The sequence below is a fragment of the Schistocerca serialis genome, chromosome 9, assembly GCF_023864345.2.
Source record: "Schistocerca serialis cubense isolate TAMUIC-IGC-003099 chromosome 9, iqSchSeri2.2, whole genome shotgun sequence".
NCBI classification, from domain to species: Eukaryota; Metazoa; Arthropoda; class Insecta; order Orthoptera; family Acrididae; genus Schistocerca; species Schistocerca serialis.
Window position 1 is genome coordinate 149,736,816 of NC_064646.1, and position 16,730 is coordinate 149,753,545.

Here is a 16,730-nt window from a genome sequence, read left to right on the forward strand (position 1 = left end):
GTTATCTTGCTGCCTAGGTAGCAGAATTCCTTACCTTTATCTTCTTCGTTACCATCAATACTGATGTTAAGTTTCTCGCTGTTCTCATTTCTGCTATTTATCATCACTTTTGTCTTTCTTCTATTTATTCTCAATCCATATTCAGTACTCATTAGAATATTCATTCCATTCTGCAGATCCTGTAATTCTTCTTCACTTTTAATCAATGTCATTATCGAATCGTGTCATTGATATCCTTTGGCCTTGAATTTTAATTCCATTCCTGAGCGTTTCTTTTATGTCCATCTTTGCTTCTTCAAAATGTTCAAACGCGTGTGAAATCCTATGGGACTTAACTGCTAAGGTCACCAGTCCTTACGCTTACACACTACTTAACCTAAATTATCCTAAGGACAAACACACACACCCATGCCCGAGGGAGGACTCGAACCTCCGCCGGGACCAGCCGCACAGTCCATGACTGCAGCGCCCGAGACCGCTCGGCTAATCCCGCGCGGCTTTGCTTCTTCGATGTACAGATTGAACAGCAGGGCCGATAGACTACATCCCTGTCTTATACTCTTTTTAATCCGAGCATTTCGTCCTTGGTCGTCCACTGTTATTATTCCCTTTTGGCACTTCTGCAGTTCTATATTATCCGTCTCTCCCTATAGTCTATCCATATTTTTCTCAGAATTTCGAACATTTGGCACCATTTTACATTGTCGAGCGCTTTTTCAAGGTCGAAAAATCGTAAGAACCTGTCTTAACTTTTCATACTCTTGCTTCCATCGTCGACCGCAACGTCCGAATTACCTCTCTGGCGCCTTCACCTTTGCAAAGCGAAACTGGTTTTCATGTGACGTATCCTCAATTTTCTTTTCCACTATTTTGTATATTATTCTTGTCAGAAACTTGGGGGATGAATGAGTTGTTAAGCTCTCGCACTTATCAGCACTTGCGGTCTTCGGAATTGTGTGCATGATATTTTTCGGAAATTCAGATGGTATGTCGCCAGTCTCATACACTCTACACAACGACGTGACTAATCATTTTGTTGCCACTTCCCCCAATGATTTTAACAACTCTAGTAGAAGGCTATCCATCCCTTCTGCCTTATTTGATCTTAAATCCTCCAAAGTTCTCTTAAATTCTGATTATAAAATTGGATCTCCTATCTCCTCTAAATCGACTCATGTTTCTTCTTCTATCGCATCAGACAACGCTTCCCTCTCATAGAGACCTTCAATGTGCCCTTTCCAACTATCGACTCTCTCCTCTGCATTTAACAATGGAATACCTGTTGCAATCTTATTCTTACCAACCTTATTTTTGATTTCACCAAAGGTTATTTTGACTTTCCTATATGGTGAGTCAGTCCTTTCTATAACCATTTCTTCTTCGATTTTTTCACGTTTTTGATGTAGCCTCGTCTTCTTAGCTTCCCTGAGTTTCCTATTTATTTAACTCATCGGTTTTTTTGTATTTTTGTATTCCTGAATTTCCCTGAACAATTTGCACTTCGTTCTTTCATCGACCAACTGAAATATTTCTTCTCTTAGCCATGACGTCTTCCCAGTTCCCTGCTTTTTAACTATTTTTGCTTCCAACTTCTGTGATTGTTCTTTTTAGAGAATTCTATTCCTCTTCAATTGTATTGCCTATTGAGCTATTCCTTATCGTTGTATCTACAGCCTTAGAGAAATTCAAGCGTATCTCGTCATTCCTTAGTACTTCTGTATCCCACTTCTTTGCGTATTGATTCTTACTGATTAATCTCTTAAACTTCAGCCCAATCTTCATCACTACTGCATTGTGATCTGAGTCTATATCTACTCCTGGGTAAGGATTAATATCCAATAACTGATATCGAAATCTCTATCTGACCATGATGTAACCTAACTGAAATCTTCCCGTATCACCCTGCTTTTTCCGAGGTTTGACTAAGCAGTAAATACGCTGTATGAAATTCGTTAAGCCAATGTAGAGCAAGTGAAGACCGCTAACGAGTCGAGAAATCAGAACCGATTTGATCACTTAGGATGACGCCGTAGGGCGCCGTCGACGACATAAATACTCCACCCCATTAGCCTACAGCACTCATCAGGAGTATCCACGGCGGCCATGTCGTTCGCAGTTGATTCTCTGGTTATGATAACGTGGGTGAGAGTGTTTTAATGTTGGCCTTACACTTGCTGCCCTACGAGACGATCAGCTATCCGCTGCCGTAGGTAACGAAGTCCGCCCCGATAGCTAAATGGTCAGCGCGACGAACTGCCGTCCTAAGGGGCCCGGGCTCGATTTCCGGCTGGGTCGGGGATTTTCTCTGCTCAGGGGCTGGGTGTTTGTTGTCTCCATCATCATTTCATCCCCATCCGGCGCGCAGGTCGCCCAATGTGGCGTCGAATGTAATAAGACCTGCATCAAGGCGGCCAGACCTGCCCCGTAAGGGACCTCCCGGCCAATGACGCCAAACGCTCATTTCCATTTCCATAGATAACGAAGTTCAGAATCCAGTCCTAAAGTCAGCACAGCAGCCAGCAATGACGGGTAGTCCACGGGTCCAGAGCAGAAGCTACCCTACAACTCCAGCGTCTCACGAGTGTGATGGCCTTCCATACCGATGGGGCAGTTTCAGCGCTCAGCACATCACTGCATCTGATATCGCGGTCTGCCTGATGGAACAAACCGGGCAGTGATCAGTGAGGCAGTGAGTACTGCCCAAAACGGTGCGTGAATTCAACACATAGGTCGCGGTCACCGCCCTCTCCAAACAGAATCACCAACGGGGCGTGCCTACCTTGCCAGAAGGCGGCAGATCGCCCCATCAGGGTACCATCGACTTCCAATCCCAACTGATGAGCCCCCTCGGCATCCGTGAGTCCGCTATTGGATTCCGCGAATTCCTCTCCGGATTACGTAGCCCCGTTGTCGCATAAGACACTGCATTCTGAGTATGAATAGAATAATCTTGAATACTACGAGGGTTGTTTTTTTAAGTAAGGGCCGTTCGCGCGTGTAGTCCCGTAGTTCGCGCGGACGCCGCAACAAGCCACCGCGCCACTTGCCGACATCCTTCCCGTTCACACTGATGCCAAGTTGCAGCTCTGTAGCTGACGTGTACGCATCGCTGTGCTACTTTATAATGTTTACGATTATTGAATCGCCCGCCGCGTTTGAGATACGGTCAGTTATACGTTTTTTGACCGCGAGAAGCCTCTCAGCTGCAGAAATTCATCGTCAGTTAACAGAAGTTTACGGCTTGAATGCAATGGGTGAAGGTAAAGTGCGTCAATGGGTTAGAGAGTTTAAAAATGGCCGTCAAAATGTCCGTGACGAAGAACGTTCAGGCCGGCCCTCTGTGATCACTGATGATTTGGTGGCTGCAGTCGAAACAGAGATTCGTGAGGACAGAAGATTCACAATTTCCACTCTTTCTTTGGAATTTCCATAAGTTTCAAGATCTGTTTTGTACAAAATTGTGTCTGAAAACCTAAACTTTAAGAAACCTAAACTTTAAGAAACTGTGTTCTCAGTGGGTACCCACACTCCTCACAGAGGACCACAAAGGGAAGAGATTTGCCACTTCATTGGACTTTTTGATTCGTTACGAGGAAGAAGGGGATGACATGTTGAGTTAAATTGTCACTGCAGATGAAACATGGGTATCCCATATCACTCCCGAAAGCAACCGACAATCGATGGAATGGTGACACACAACCTCACCCGTCAAGGTCAAAGCCAAACAGACGCTGTCAAAGCCCAAGTTTATGGAAACTGTGTTCTGGGACCGGCGCGGTATTTTGCTAGTGGACTTTATGCCACGAGGAACGACAGTCAACTCAGATGCCTACTGTGCAACTCTAAGGAAGCTCCGCAGAGCAATTCAAAACAAAAGGCATGGCAGGCTGAAAAAAGGAGTTTTGCTCCTGCACGATAACGCTAGGCCTCACACCTCTCAAAAGACTCGGGATTTGATTGATTCTTTTGGCTGGGAAGTTTTGGATCATGCACCATACAGCCCCGACCTTGCTCCTAGCGATTTTCGCCTTTTCCGGTACCTGAAACACCATCTTGGCGGGCAGCGCTTCAATGACGACGATGAAGTGAAAGCGGCCGTGAACTCTTGGCTGTCGGAGCAGGCGGCCGAATTCTTTGAAGAGGGAGTTAAGTACTTAGTTGTACGGTATGACAAGTGCTTAAATAAACAAGGCAACTATGTAGAAAAATAGGTAAAAGTGTGTAGAATCAGAAAATAAAAGTTTTTTTAAAACGTATTTGTATCTTTTTTTAAAAATAAAAACGGCCCTTACTTAAAAAACAACCCTCGTATTTTATTACGTCTAACGACACATCCTGATATCGCCAGGCAGTGGGCGACCCCTATGGTACAGCTGCACATGCTGTGTTGTGAGTGAAGTATTGTGAGAGGTGGAGAGTGTATCAGTGAAAAGCATCAGTTAACTGTGTCGTGGCAGTACAATTAACTGGCCACCAAGATTCTCATTAGATTCTTGTTTATGCTTCTGGATGAAGTCTGAGATGGGCAAACGAAAGGTGAATATGCTTGATGAACTGTTCGATCGCATCATGGGTATCGCACTATGGATGCTGCTGCCCTCATTAAGAAACGTGGAGAGACACACACACAAGCAATGCATGTTCTCCCAAGAGATAAGAAGCGCAGAAGTTGACTGTGATATATTAGAACGTTTATTATTGGCTGCATAGCAGCTGTAATTTAAGGTGTACGTGTTAAAAAGAAAAATGTACTTTTTAACCGATGCTTGGGAAGCGGCCTCTGAATTCTCTTTTCTACCATGAGGCAATAGGCAGATAAACTGTTTGCTGAACTCGGAATTCTATTATAAATTCCCTCAATGCGATTCTTACGCGCTTAATAACATCTGGCTATGCAGTCCTTGCCTCTGAAGAAGAATCGGATTGGGGGAGGTCGCTGGCCTCTTAGAAAATAATTATCCGTTTAAATTGTTAACATAACCCCACCAAAAATTTAGACTTGATGAAAGGAAAGGTTTGGACTGTCAATATATGTACCCTAAAATACCGGAAAAGGTAATTAGATTTATTCTGTTTCAGAATTTACATACACTAAGAAATCGAATTAACGAGGTGATGCCTCTTAAATGTGGACAAATTACGAGTAATATCTCAATAATGAGAAAGAAGTATAACACAAATCTACAAGTATAAAACCTAGCAATGCGGTTTGGCACTTCCCCTTAACTGGATGAGAGCACAAGATTCTACGTCACGTTCTTTCCAGCAGAATCTAATCCCAGAACTAAATGCGAGAAAGTTGTGCAATGCTCAGTGGCTCAATGGCTACTGTTTAACTTCTGTAAACTGCAAGGCTGATCGCAGTACGGCCAGAGTCGAGTATATTGCCTATTCTGCTTTTCAATGACGGGGTCCCTGGCTGGCTGTCCACACAGCGCTGTTATGCAGAAAAGGTGCGATGCCCCCTCAACCACCGCGCGGCACGTACATGGCACAGTCCCCTGACATTATCCGCATTTCCGGATAAGGCACACAACTACCCCGCAATTACTTCATATCGATGGAAAGTACTGCGCCCTTATTTGACGTACGCTGCAACATGAGTGTCCTATTTCTATCAAATTCTTGTGCGGCTTGCCGCTCCGCTGCTGCAAGTGTCAAATAGCGAAATTTTTACAAAATTTTAATCAATGAACACGTCTCTCGTCCGACTGTGGGCGCGCAGGAAACATTGCTTACGTCACAACAGTATATCCTGCTGTCGCCTTTGGGAGACGACGCTCTCCCGAAACACTTTCCAGATGCTTCCTTGCCAAAAGCGTCTATATGGACACATTGAGCTCCTCTGCCCACGATTAAAAAGAAATAGGAATGAGTGATATACAGAAGCATAGGGCCAGGAACCCCTGGGGCGCTGTAGGTTGTAGTATTTGACCACCAGGCTAACATGCTGATTCCTTCAAACCACCAACTCCCTACGAAAATCACGAACGAAACTCAGTCCTCAGTATTGTTTGCACCTAACGCAATGCAGTACATTCTCATTCCTCATCCCACAATCACCTCTGTTAGAATAGCGCTAATAGCCGTAAATTTGTTCACATCAGTGACGCTGCTGGTCATTACTACCCTAATTACAATCATGCATTCGCATTCGGGAGGACGACGGCTGAATCCCGCGTCCGGCCATCCTGATTTACGTTCTCCGTGATTTCCGTAAATCGCTCGAGGCGAATGCCGGGATGGTTCCTTTGAAAGGGCACTGCCGACTTCCTTCTCCGTCCTTCCCTAATCCGATGACTCCGATGACCTCGCTGTCTGGTCTCCTTCCCCAAAAAACCCAACCCAACAATCATGCAAAGTGGCGATTGATGAGGACCTTGCACTCCCAGTGCACGCCTCATATAGTCTACTACTTTGCATGCTTTGTAAAACACCTGTTGTAGTGCTTAACTACATGAAAAATGTAGCTTCGGGCACAGTTTTCATTTTCTAGCTCACGCATTCGTTTCACTCTCTCATTCACAAGAAAATGAAAACTTACCCAGAACATACACTTTTCTTCTACTATAAACAGCTGTTCATATAGGTAATATTAGCACAGCGGTATGCTTTCAACCACCCAGTTTCAGCTACTTTTCGAAAACAATTAAATTTTATATCTTTATTAATAATTTTGCATCTCTAATTCTAATTACTTTTACACAAACCTAATATTTTTTTTCCTGTGTAAATGGGAGTTGAGAATAATATCTACTTCTAATAAAAAGAAATATTCTATAAGAGAACTTATTGTAGTGACAATTGTTTATAGCTTACTGAATATTTGTAGTAATAAATGGAGGAAAATTGAAATGCTAATATTTTATATCCATCCTACAAGAATAAAATGTATTACTAAGAAACGAGAGAAAAATTTCATGGCTTTCTAGATGAAGAAACCAAGTAGAAGGTTTGGACTTAATTTTACATAAAAATGGTAATGTAAAAATCACAGGTTATGATGAGGAAGACGATTCTGTTGTGAATTAAAGGATTATTTTTTAAAGTAGTAGAAACAAATAAATACAGAATGTTCTTAAGGCAATAACAAATGCAATTTAAAAGAAAACGATTCGTTTTCTAGTGTAGAAAGCGAAACTGATAGCAATAAATAATATAAAGACTATTTTCCACAAGAAGAAATTCCTAAAGAGCACAATGGAGGTCGAATTTACCGAAGAATAATATAATTTTTATTTGTTGTTTAGTTTGTTTAAGATCTTGAAAGATTAAATTTTTTAACCTCTGAATTTCCAAGATTACTTTCCATAAGAAAAAAAATAAGACTATTCCAAACATGCCCCCCAAAAAATTCAACTTTTTTTGATAAAAATAATGGAGCGGTCATTGGCTATATACACAAAAATTCAACACGTACTTCAGTGGTCGTTACATCGACTGCTAAAAATTAACTTGAAACTAAGCTAAATTAAGTAACGATAAATTTAACTTATTGGAATAGAGATGACATTAATCAGCATCAAAGTGGAGAAAATAGAGTAATGATGCATTTCTCTATTGGAATATAGAGGAAATTAATCAACTTAAGAATGGAAGTAAATTAATTAAACTCGAAATGGAGAGATAATTATTAAATGTGAAATGAAAATAAAATTAACAAATATTTTTCTGTTGAACAATGATTGATTAAATTCGAAACAACAATAAAACAACCAACCAAATATTAAAAGAACTGTAGACTACACATGAACATCAGCAAAAAGATAATTAACATAAATTATAGTGTCTAACATTCATTTAACATTTGGTTGGTTGGTTTATTGTTCCGAATTTAATCAGTCACCATCCAACAGAATAGTTAGTCGATTTAATGATGAGAAAAGGTATATATCCACATGATTACATGGATTCTTGGTCAAAAATTCGAATAGACACAATTACCAGCGAAAGAAGAATTCCATAATAAACTTAATGACTGTGAAATAAGTGATGAAGATTATAAATAAGCAAAAACACTTTGGAAAAAATTTAATATGTCTTGGTCAATATCATAATATATATATCTTAAACTCATGTACTGGTATTGTCTGATGGATTTGAAGATTTTAGAAAAACTTTTATAAAGGCATATGATTTCTACACATCTTTGTACTTTACTGCACCAGAGTTATCTTGGGATGCAATGTTGAAAATAACTAAACAACCACTTGATTTGTTAAGTCATTGTGATGTAGTTTAATGATTGAAAAGGGAATATGAAGAGGAATATCATATTGTTGTGAAAGATATCTTGCAGCAATCAAAAAAATATATGAGGGGTTTTGATAGTGAAAACATATTGAATTCTGGCATAGTAGATGTCAATACTTTATATGGATATGCCATGAGTCAGTATTTATCATATGGTGAATTTGAATGAGATGATCCAGATTCTGTTCATGGTACAACAATAAGTGAAATTTCAGGTTCTGATGAATCTGAATATATTTTTGAAGTAGATTTAAAGCATCCAAAAGAATTATGTAATGAACCATTAGTTCCTGAAAATAAAATTGTCTCTGTAAGTAAACAAAACAAATTGTTCACTACTTTAGAAACCAAAATCAATATGTAGTTCATTATAGAAATCTTAAGCAGCATTTATCACTAGGAATGAAATTAACAAAAATACATAGAGTTTTCAAATTTAGGCATTTGGACTGTTTGAGGAAGTATAAAGATATACAGAAATGAGAACTAAAACCATAAATGATCCTGAGAAAGATTTCATAATTTTGTCTTTGGCAAACCTATGGAAGACATTAGAAATAGAGTTGATATAAAATTAGTGCAGATGGAGAAAAACGTGATAATCATCAAAGCCAAACTTTAAAGTGAGAATTTTATTTAATGAAATTCTTGCTGCTATTGATATGTATAGGACGAACATGAAATTTAATAAACCTATCTATGTTGGGATGCATATACTTGATTTATCTAAAGAACTGACACATGATTTTCACAATAGAATAATGATACTGAAATATGTAGAAGATATGGAGTTGTGTTAATAAGATACAGACAGTTATATCTATAATATAAAAAACACAAAATTTTTATTAAGGTACGAAATCGATATTTAATAAATTTGTTACTAGTGATTATCGTGAAAATAATGTCTATGGTATTCCACAAGGCAAAAAGAAAGTCGCAAGGAAACTGAAAGATGAATGCAATAGAAAAATAATGGAAGAATTTTATGGTCTGAGGACTAAAATGTATGCTTATAAAGTAGAAAAGAAAATAGAGAAAAATTTTAAGGAGTTAAGAAATGTACTGACAAAAATAAAATAACCTAGAAGATTATAAAGATAGTTTTTTTAAAAAGGATTAATGTAATTCAAGGTGAAAACAAAATACATGCAGTTGAAACAAACAAGAAAGTATTGAGTCCTCATGATGACAAAAGATATATATTGGAAAATATAATAGATACGTTACCATATGGTCATTACAAATTAAAAAAAAACCTAATAAAATTTTTTGTGCATTAATGGAGACTCTAAGCAAGAAGCTCAACAATGTAACTGACTCAAAAGAGATTAAAATATTTTGGGAGTTAGCGATAAATGTTTTATATAATGTTACTGGATGTGAATATTTATATACTATATGAAGAAAAAATTTGTGTTGTGCTTAATAAAGAGTTTAAGATTATTTTACCAGATAGATTTTTTAAATTAATTTCTGACTGGTATTTTCAGATACTTGAAAATGAACAGATGAAAATGAAATATGAAAGAACAAAGAAATTTAAAAACAGATATAATGAATTTCAGGGTATTGATTCACAATGTGAAAATTTTGCATTTTTTGATAATGAATTTATTATTCCAGGGTTCTCAAAGCAGATCCCTGGAATTTCAATATATAATTCCAGGGTGTATGCTCATACACCCTTTAATAATAAAAGATACATTTTACATTCACCATAATACATTCTATTTATTTTCTTAAGTTCACTTTTATAAAAACAATAGTAAATTTTATTGTATTACATTGACCATTTATAAAAAACATATTAAATTTTATTTTCTTAGGTTCACCTTTTTATGAAAAAAAATTGTTTTGGAGATTGGTGAACATGATATGACAGAAATTCATTTTTAGCAATTTTTGTAACTAATTGAAATGAAATTTAGTTACAACTAAAAAGTTGATTATAGTAGATCGAAAGTATAGGTTGTGGGTAAGTTTTCGTTTACCAGTGAACAAATGGGTGAAACGAGTCAGTAGGTAGAAAATGGAAACTGAGACATAAATACACTGGTTTACACATTTACTGGTTTACTAACTGCTGTAGGTGTATATTTGTGTAAACCTCACAACGTACTGAATAACAAGAAAGAATAACACTGTACATTAGATGTGTTCTATCTCAGAGGTCATTCAGCACAGAAGTCCATATGAAGCTTTTCTTCAAATGACTGTTCTTGTCATATCCCTGAATACTGATTATTTCTCTTGGTACACCCTTTATATTAAGATTTTATGAGATTTGTTTGCCCTTCATTTGCTGGTGCACCAATCTCAACAAGTGTATTGGGGCCCCAGAAATGAACGACTGCACTAGACATAAGGATAGGTGAAATACACAGTTCGAATTGTCATGGAAGGATTTCGAGTATGCTGTATCAACATGTAGGTCTGTGTTAGTCTCCCACTTCCTCGTACAGGCAATGGGTTCCACAGTACGTTGTTGGTTAGGTTTGGTATTTATTTTCTCTCGATGTAAACCGATGTATTTTGTTGTGATCAGCTTCAAAAGGGTCCAGATCCCATTCATTTCTGGCACTAGACCATTTAGTCTGTTCCAAGTTGCAGCCACGTAAGGTGGAAACAGCACAGTGGTCACCAAATTGTGACTGCATGATCTACCAGCACGAGGACAGCAACAGGAGCATGGGTATCACAATACGCCAATGTCCAATTGCAGTAAACGAATTCTCACAGAAAAACTGTTACAACCCAAGAGAGTTCCGTGTGACGTGACTGGTATGGGTATCTGTCAGTACAAACAGCTACTCAACACGTTGCAGCATTGATAGATGTGTATAAAAGTTTGCCTGCCTGTTTGTGTTAGACAGGGTTGCGTCGTCTCAGTGTGTTAATGAAACGAGAGGAAAAGATTTGTCGTTTTACTTTAATATTCTGTCAGATGAACAGCTTAAGCTAATTTGCTAGCATTTTTATTTCACGAGGAACTTTCGTGAGAAGCTTTGATGAGAAACTCCTGCAGACAGTGATGACGTGTTGAACGTGCTAACCACCAGTCACTGGAGTGTAATGAGGGCTTTAGTTATCTGCACTACTTTCGCTGAGATTAACGTATGGCGAAGCACGTGGTGTAAGATGGGCAATACCTTTGGATATTTGAGCACGATGCTATCACAACCAAGACACTGGGCCGCAGTCTGAGCTGAGTTTATTGAAGAACTGAGTAAATTTTCTACTACATTTGGATTTCTCTCTCTTTTGTTCTTTTGGAATGTTATCGCCAGCTCACGACACAGTAGACATTCACACAATTTTTGTAAGTACGATAGTCATCTATATCTACATCTGTATATTCATAGATAATCCGCAATCCACCATATGGCGCGTGGCAGAAAGTACCTTGGACAACTACTAACCGTTCTCTTGCCTCTTCCATATGCAAGCAGAGCGAGGGAAAGACGACCGTATATATGCGTCCGTACGAGCTCTAATTTCCCGTATCTTATCTTTGTGGTCCTTGCCCTCACTGTATGTTGGCGGCCGTAGAAGCGCTCGGCAGTCAGCTTCAAAAGCCAATTACCTAAATTTACTCAGCAGCGTTCCTCGAAAAGAATGTCGCCTTCTCTCGAGTTCCCGAAGAATCTCCGTAGCTCTTACGTGTTGTTCCCACCTACCGGTAACAAATGTAGCGGGCAACCTCTGACTTGTTTCGATGTCTTCGTTTAATCCAACGTGCTACATATCCCAAACACTCCAGCAGTACTCAAGAATAGGTTGTACCAGCGTCCTATGTGCGGTCTCCTTTACAGATGAAGCGCACTTTCCTAAAATTCTCCGACTAAACCGAAGTCTTCACATGCTCGTCCCATTTCACATCGCTCTGCAACGTAATGCCCAGATATTTAAATGTCGTGGCTGTGTCAGGTAGGACACGACTAATGCTGTTGTTTTTCCTATTCATCCGCGTTAACTTACATTTTTCCACATTTAGAGCTAGCTGCAATTCATCACCTCCATTAGAAATTTTGTTCAAGTCACCTTGTATCCACCTACAGTCAGTCAACTTCGATAGCTTACCGTACATTAGAGCATCATCAGTAAACAACCGCAGGCGTCTTTTCACCCTGTCCGCCAAATCATTTATGTAAATAGAAAAACAGCGGTCGTACTTCTCTGGAGCACTCCTGAGGATACCTTTCTCTCTGACGATCCGTCGACGATAACATACTGTGTGCTACTCAAAAAGTCTTCAAACGACTCACATATCCGTGGAGCTATTCCACATGTTCGTGCCTCCGTTAGCAGCTTGCAATGGGGCGTCGTTTAGAAATATGGAACCTGTCTGTCGCCATTCATCCATAGTTCGCAGTATATCGTGTGAGAAAAGGGCAAGTTGAGTTTCGCACAAGCAATTCTCTCTAAAACAGTGCTGATTCGTGGACATAAGCTTCTTGGTCTCAAGAAAATTTGTTATATTCATACTGAGATGGATTTAGCAACAAACCGAAGTTAGAGATATTGGTCTGTAAATTTACGGGTCTCTTCTTTTACCCTTCTTATAAACAGTAGCCACCTGCTCTTATCTCCAGTTCCTTGGGACTTTGCGATAAATGGATGCTCGGTAATGGCTAATGCCCTAGAGTATGCTTAGTAAAACCGAACTAGGATTCCATCCGGACCTGGTGACTGTTGTGCATTCAAATCTTTCAGTGATGCTTATTACAGATGACATCCATACGAGAGTCTGTCTGATGGTCAATTGATGGTATGTTTGTACGATTTTCCTGCGTGAACGATTTCTTGCACGTGAAATTTATAACTTGGGATTTTGTTTCACTATCTTCAGCTGCCACACCATACTGGTCAACAAGAGGCTGGACGAAAGCCTTAAGTCCACTTAGCGATTTTGAATTTTCTGTCGGCCGGAGTGGCCGTGCGGTTCTAGGTCGCAGGTTCGAATCCTGCCTCGGGCATGGATGCGTGTGATGTCCTTAGGTTAGTTAGGTTTGCGACTGATGACCTCAGAAGTTAAGTCGCATAGTGCTCAGAGCCATTTTGAATGTCTCGGGTTCTTACACAGATATTTTGCTAACAACGGAAACTCCCCAGCGCATCCCCCTCAGATTTAATGGTGAGATGGCGCTATGGACAGCTTGTCAAAAACTGAACGCAGATCAAGCATGAAGACAGGAAGAAAGTGTACTGAACCACGAAAAAAGAAACAAAATGGAAACAATGAACGGTGAAAGGTTAACATGTTTAACATCGACGGAGACAGAAAAACCACGGCGTGTTGGTTATGCGGTTGCGGTGTTGGACTGGGAAGGGGGATGTCTGCGTTCAAACCTCCCTCGCGACCAATTTTTTTTTTCTTTTTGATGAAATTATGAACTGCCCGGTCATAGCGAAATTATGAACTCTCTGGTCATTGACATTTCTGTTGCCTGTATTCAGATTTGTGCTGCGTCGTTGTGTACGTCTGTTTACAAGTTGTAACGACGTGAACTCGAGATGTACGTACCTCCTATTTGTTCCACACAAGTACCTGGAGGATTTGATCACATATTTCCCACCTGGCACTAACAGTGACCCCACACACACACTACTCCGTGTTGCTGTAACTCCCTCGATGTTGCACATCTTGAGGTTGGCCAGTTTACTGTTCCTATTTCGCTTCTTTTCTCCCAGTTCAGTACACTTTCTTCCTGTTTTCATGCTTCATCTGTGTTCAGTTTCTGATGGACTATCTACTGAGCGACTTTAACACTAAATCTGGAGAGTTTTGCTTGTAAGATACGACGATGGTAGCAGTTGTATGTTTCGCGCATAGACCTTTTCACAAAGGCACAAATCTATACTAACCTTTGCTAGTCGTAGTAGTCTAACTGAGATGCCAACAACTCAAATGGTTCAAGTGGCTCTGATGGGACTTAACATCTGGTGTCATCAGTCCCCTAGAACTTAGAAGTACTTAAACCTAACCTAAGGACAGCACACACACCCATGCCCGAGGCAGGATTCGAACTTGCGACCGGAGCCGTCGCACGGTTCGAGACTGAAGTGCCTAGAACCGCTCGGCCACACAGGCCGGCTGCTAACAACTGATTATCTGCTCTTACTAGAAGAAACTGTAAGTAGGCTGTTTAGGTTTTTTTATTGGTAACGCCACCTCTGTATAAAAAATCACTGGCTGTGCTGTGTGCAGTCTGTTAGAACAATTATACAAGACTGAGCTTAAACTGACACACAATATTTTTAGCGCAACGCAATCTGACTTTCGGAAATCCCTACAAAAGAATGGCCCTGATTAACATTAACCTATGCATTTCACAAATCGCTTACCTCACAAAAATCTTGGTTACTCGAACTACTGCAATAAAGCGAGCGCCACTACTGCCAGCTAAATAAAAGATTCAAACTACGGAAGGTCTCTACAAGGACTACATTGGGGCTGCATCTTTGATGGCCCACCAATACCATTATTTCTACAAGGACTACAGTGGGTCTGCACCTCTGGTGGCCCACCAATATCGTAATCTCTACCAGGACTACAATGGGTATGGTCTGTGATGACCTACCTACCAATATTCATCAAAACTTCGACTGACTCCGCTGTGGGTTTGCTCTGTTGTGGCCCATGACCTGTCTGCATGTCGAGAGTCAGCACTGTCTTTCCGTTGGAAGGACAACGCTACTTCTTCAAGACTGCATGGAAATCCACTACTTCCGTGTGCATTTTCTTTTACTGTTCAGACTTTGAGAAAAACACTGCTATTTTACTGTGATGAACGATTAGGACTGTCTTTATGGACTGTGAGAAAGTTTAGCTTTTGACCAACATTGTACCAATAGGTGTGTGCAATTGATATCTTTGTTACTGTAATTATAAAAAAAAAATTTATCTAATCATTATTGGCCACTGTCCAAAACAATTTGTAAAATTTTTTGTGGGGAGCATGGGGGCTATGCAAGTAGGCTGTTTAGGTTTTTTTATTGGTAACGCCACCTCTGTATAAAAAATCACTGGCTGTGCTGTGTGCAGTCTGTGGCTAGTTTGCATTGTTGTCTGCCATTGTAGTGTTGGGCAGCGGCAGCTGGATGTGAACAGCGCGTAGCGTTGCGCAGTTGGAGGTGAGCCGCCAGCAGTGGTGGATGTGGGGAGAGAGATGGCGGAGTTTTGTAATTTGTCATGAACTGCTATATATATTATGACTATTAAGGTAAATACATTGTTTGTTCTCTATTAATATCTTTCATTTGCTAACTATCCCTATCAGTAGTTAGTGCCTTCCGTAGTTTGAATCTTTTATTTAGCTGGCATTAGTGGCGCTCGCTGTTTTGCAGTAGTTCGAGTAACCAAGATTTTTGTGAGGTAAGCGATTTGTGAAATGCATAGGTTAATGTTAGTCAGGGCCATTCTTTTGTAGGGATTTCTGAAAGTCAGATTGCGTTGCGCTAAAAATATAGTATGTCAGTATAAGCACAGTCGTGTATAAATTTTTCAAAGGGGACGTTTCAAAACACTCGCCTACCCTTGTTGACTGATTTATTACCTTCCGTAACCATAGTTGCTGTAACGACATTAAAATCGGTAATCCCCGTTTCTAGACTGACATTATTGATACGGTCCCGCGTATTTGCAGCTACTATGTTTAAGGTATTTCCACTGCGTGTGGGCTGCCGAACTAGCTGCTCAGCACAGTTTTCAGAAAACTCTACACCTGTACGCGCCGCAATAAATCCATAGTCATCCCAGTCTATACTCGGGACGTTAAAGTCACCTCCAACTAGTAGTGCATGTTCTGTGTACGTTACGTGTCACGGACTGTAGACGTTCTTTGGTTTCCTAGCGCTTTCTGCAAAAGCACAATATATCTGTAGACATCAGCAACGTGCACCTAATACAGCTTAACAGGAACTTACTGAGGTTTCAGCTGCTTTTGAATGCTCCTATTACTGGTTACCATTCTGCCATTCGTAAAAATTATTAGTGTCACAAGTCTCAGCCTTGAAACTGGAAATTCGAAATTTACTGTCGCAGGGCTAAAAAGTACACCATCCGCCTGGGAGGCATCCATCAGCGGGAGGACGAGGACACGGCCTGGATCACCGTCTCCACCTGGGCCAAAGCGTACCCGGATTTCAACACAACGAGCAGTTCCGACAACGACGTGTCTATTATCTTCCTGACTGAGGAACCTCCTCTGAGCCGTGAGTAGTCCAGAAGTAACGTCGTTGTTTCAGAGAGACAGAGAGAGAGGCAGATCACAGCTGCTGAACGTGCGAGGGTGGTTTGATAAGTCTAGTAAATTTCCATGAAGGAACGAAACATTTTTGTTGCGCCTTCATAGTTGGTAAGCTTGATTATCCTCAGGATCGTACGAAGATCCACAACAATTTGCAGCGTACAGTTCATTGTTGACAATTATCTCAATTGGTCATTGTGTCGACTCCGACTGACAATGGAGAAA

General features: G+C 40.2%; 1 protein-coding gene across 1 annotated transcript in view; it reads left to right on the top strand.

The window, feature by feature from the left end:
* The window catches only part of LOC126419433 (chymotrypsin-like protease CTRL-1), a 192,202-nt gene that overhangs the window by 69,868 nt on the left and 105,604 nt on the right, over positions 1 to 16,730 (top strand). The window contains exon 3 of the mRNA XM_050086622.1: positions 16,301 to 16,470. Within this exon, the coding sequence (XP_049942579.1) occupies positions 16,301 to 16,470 (170 nt within the window). The remainder of the gene's footprint in view (positions 1 to 16,300; positions 16,471 to 16,730) is intronic.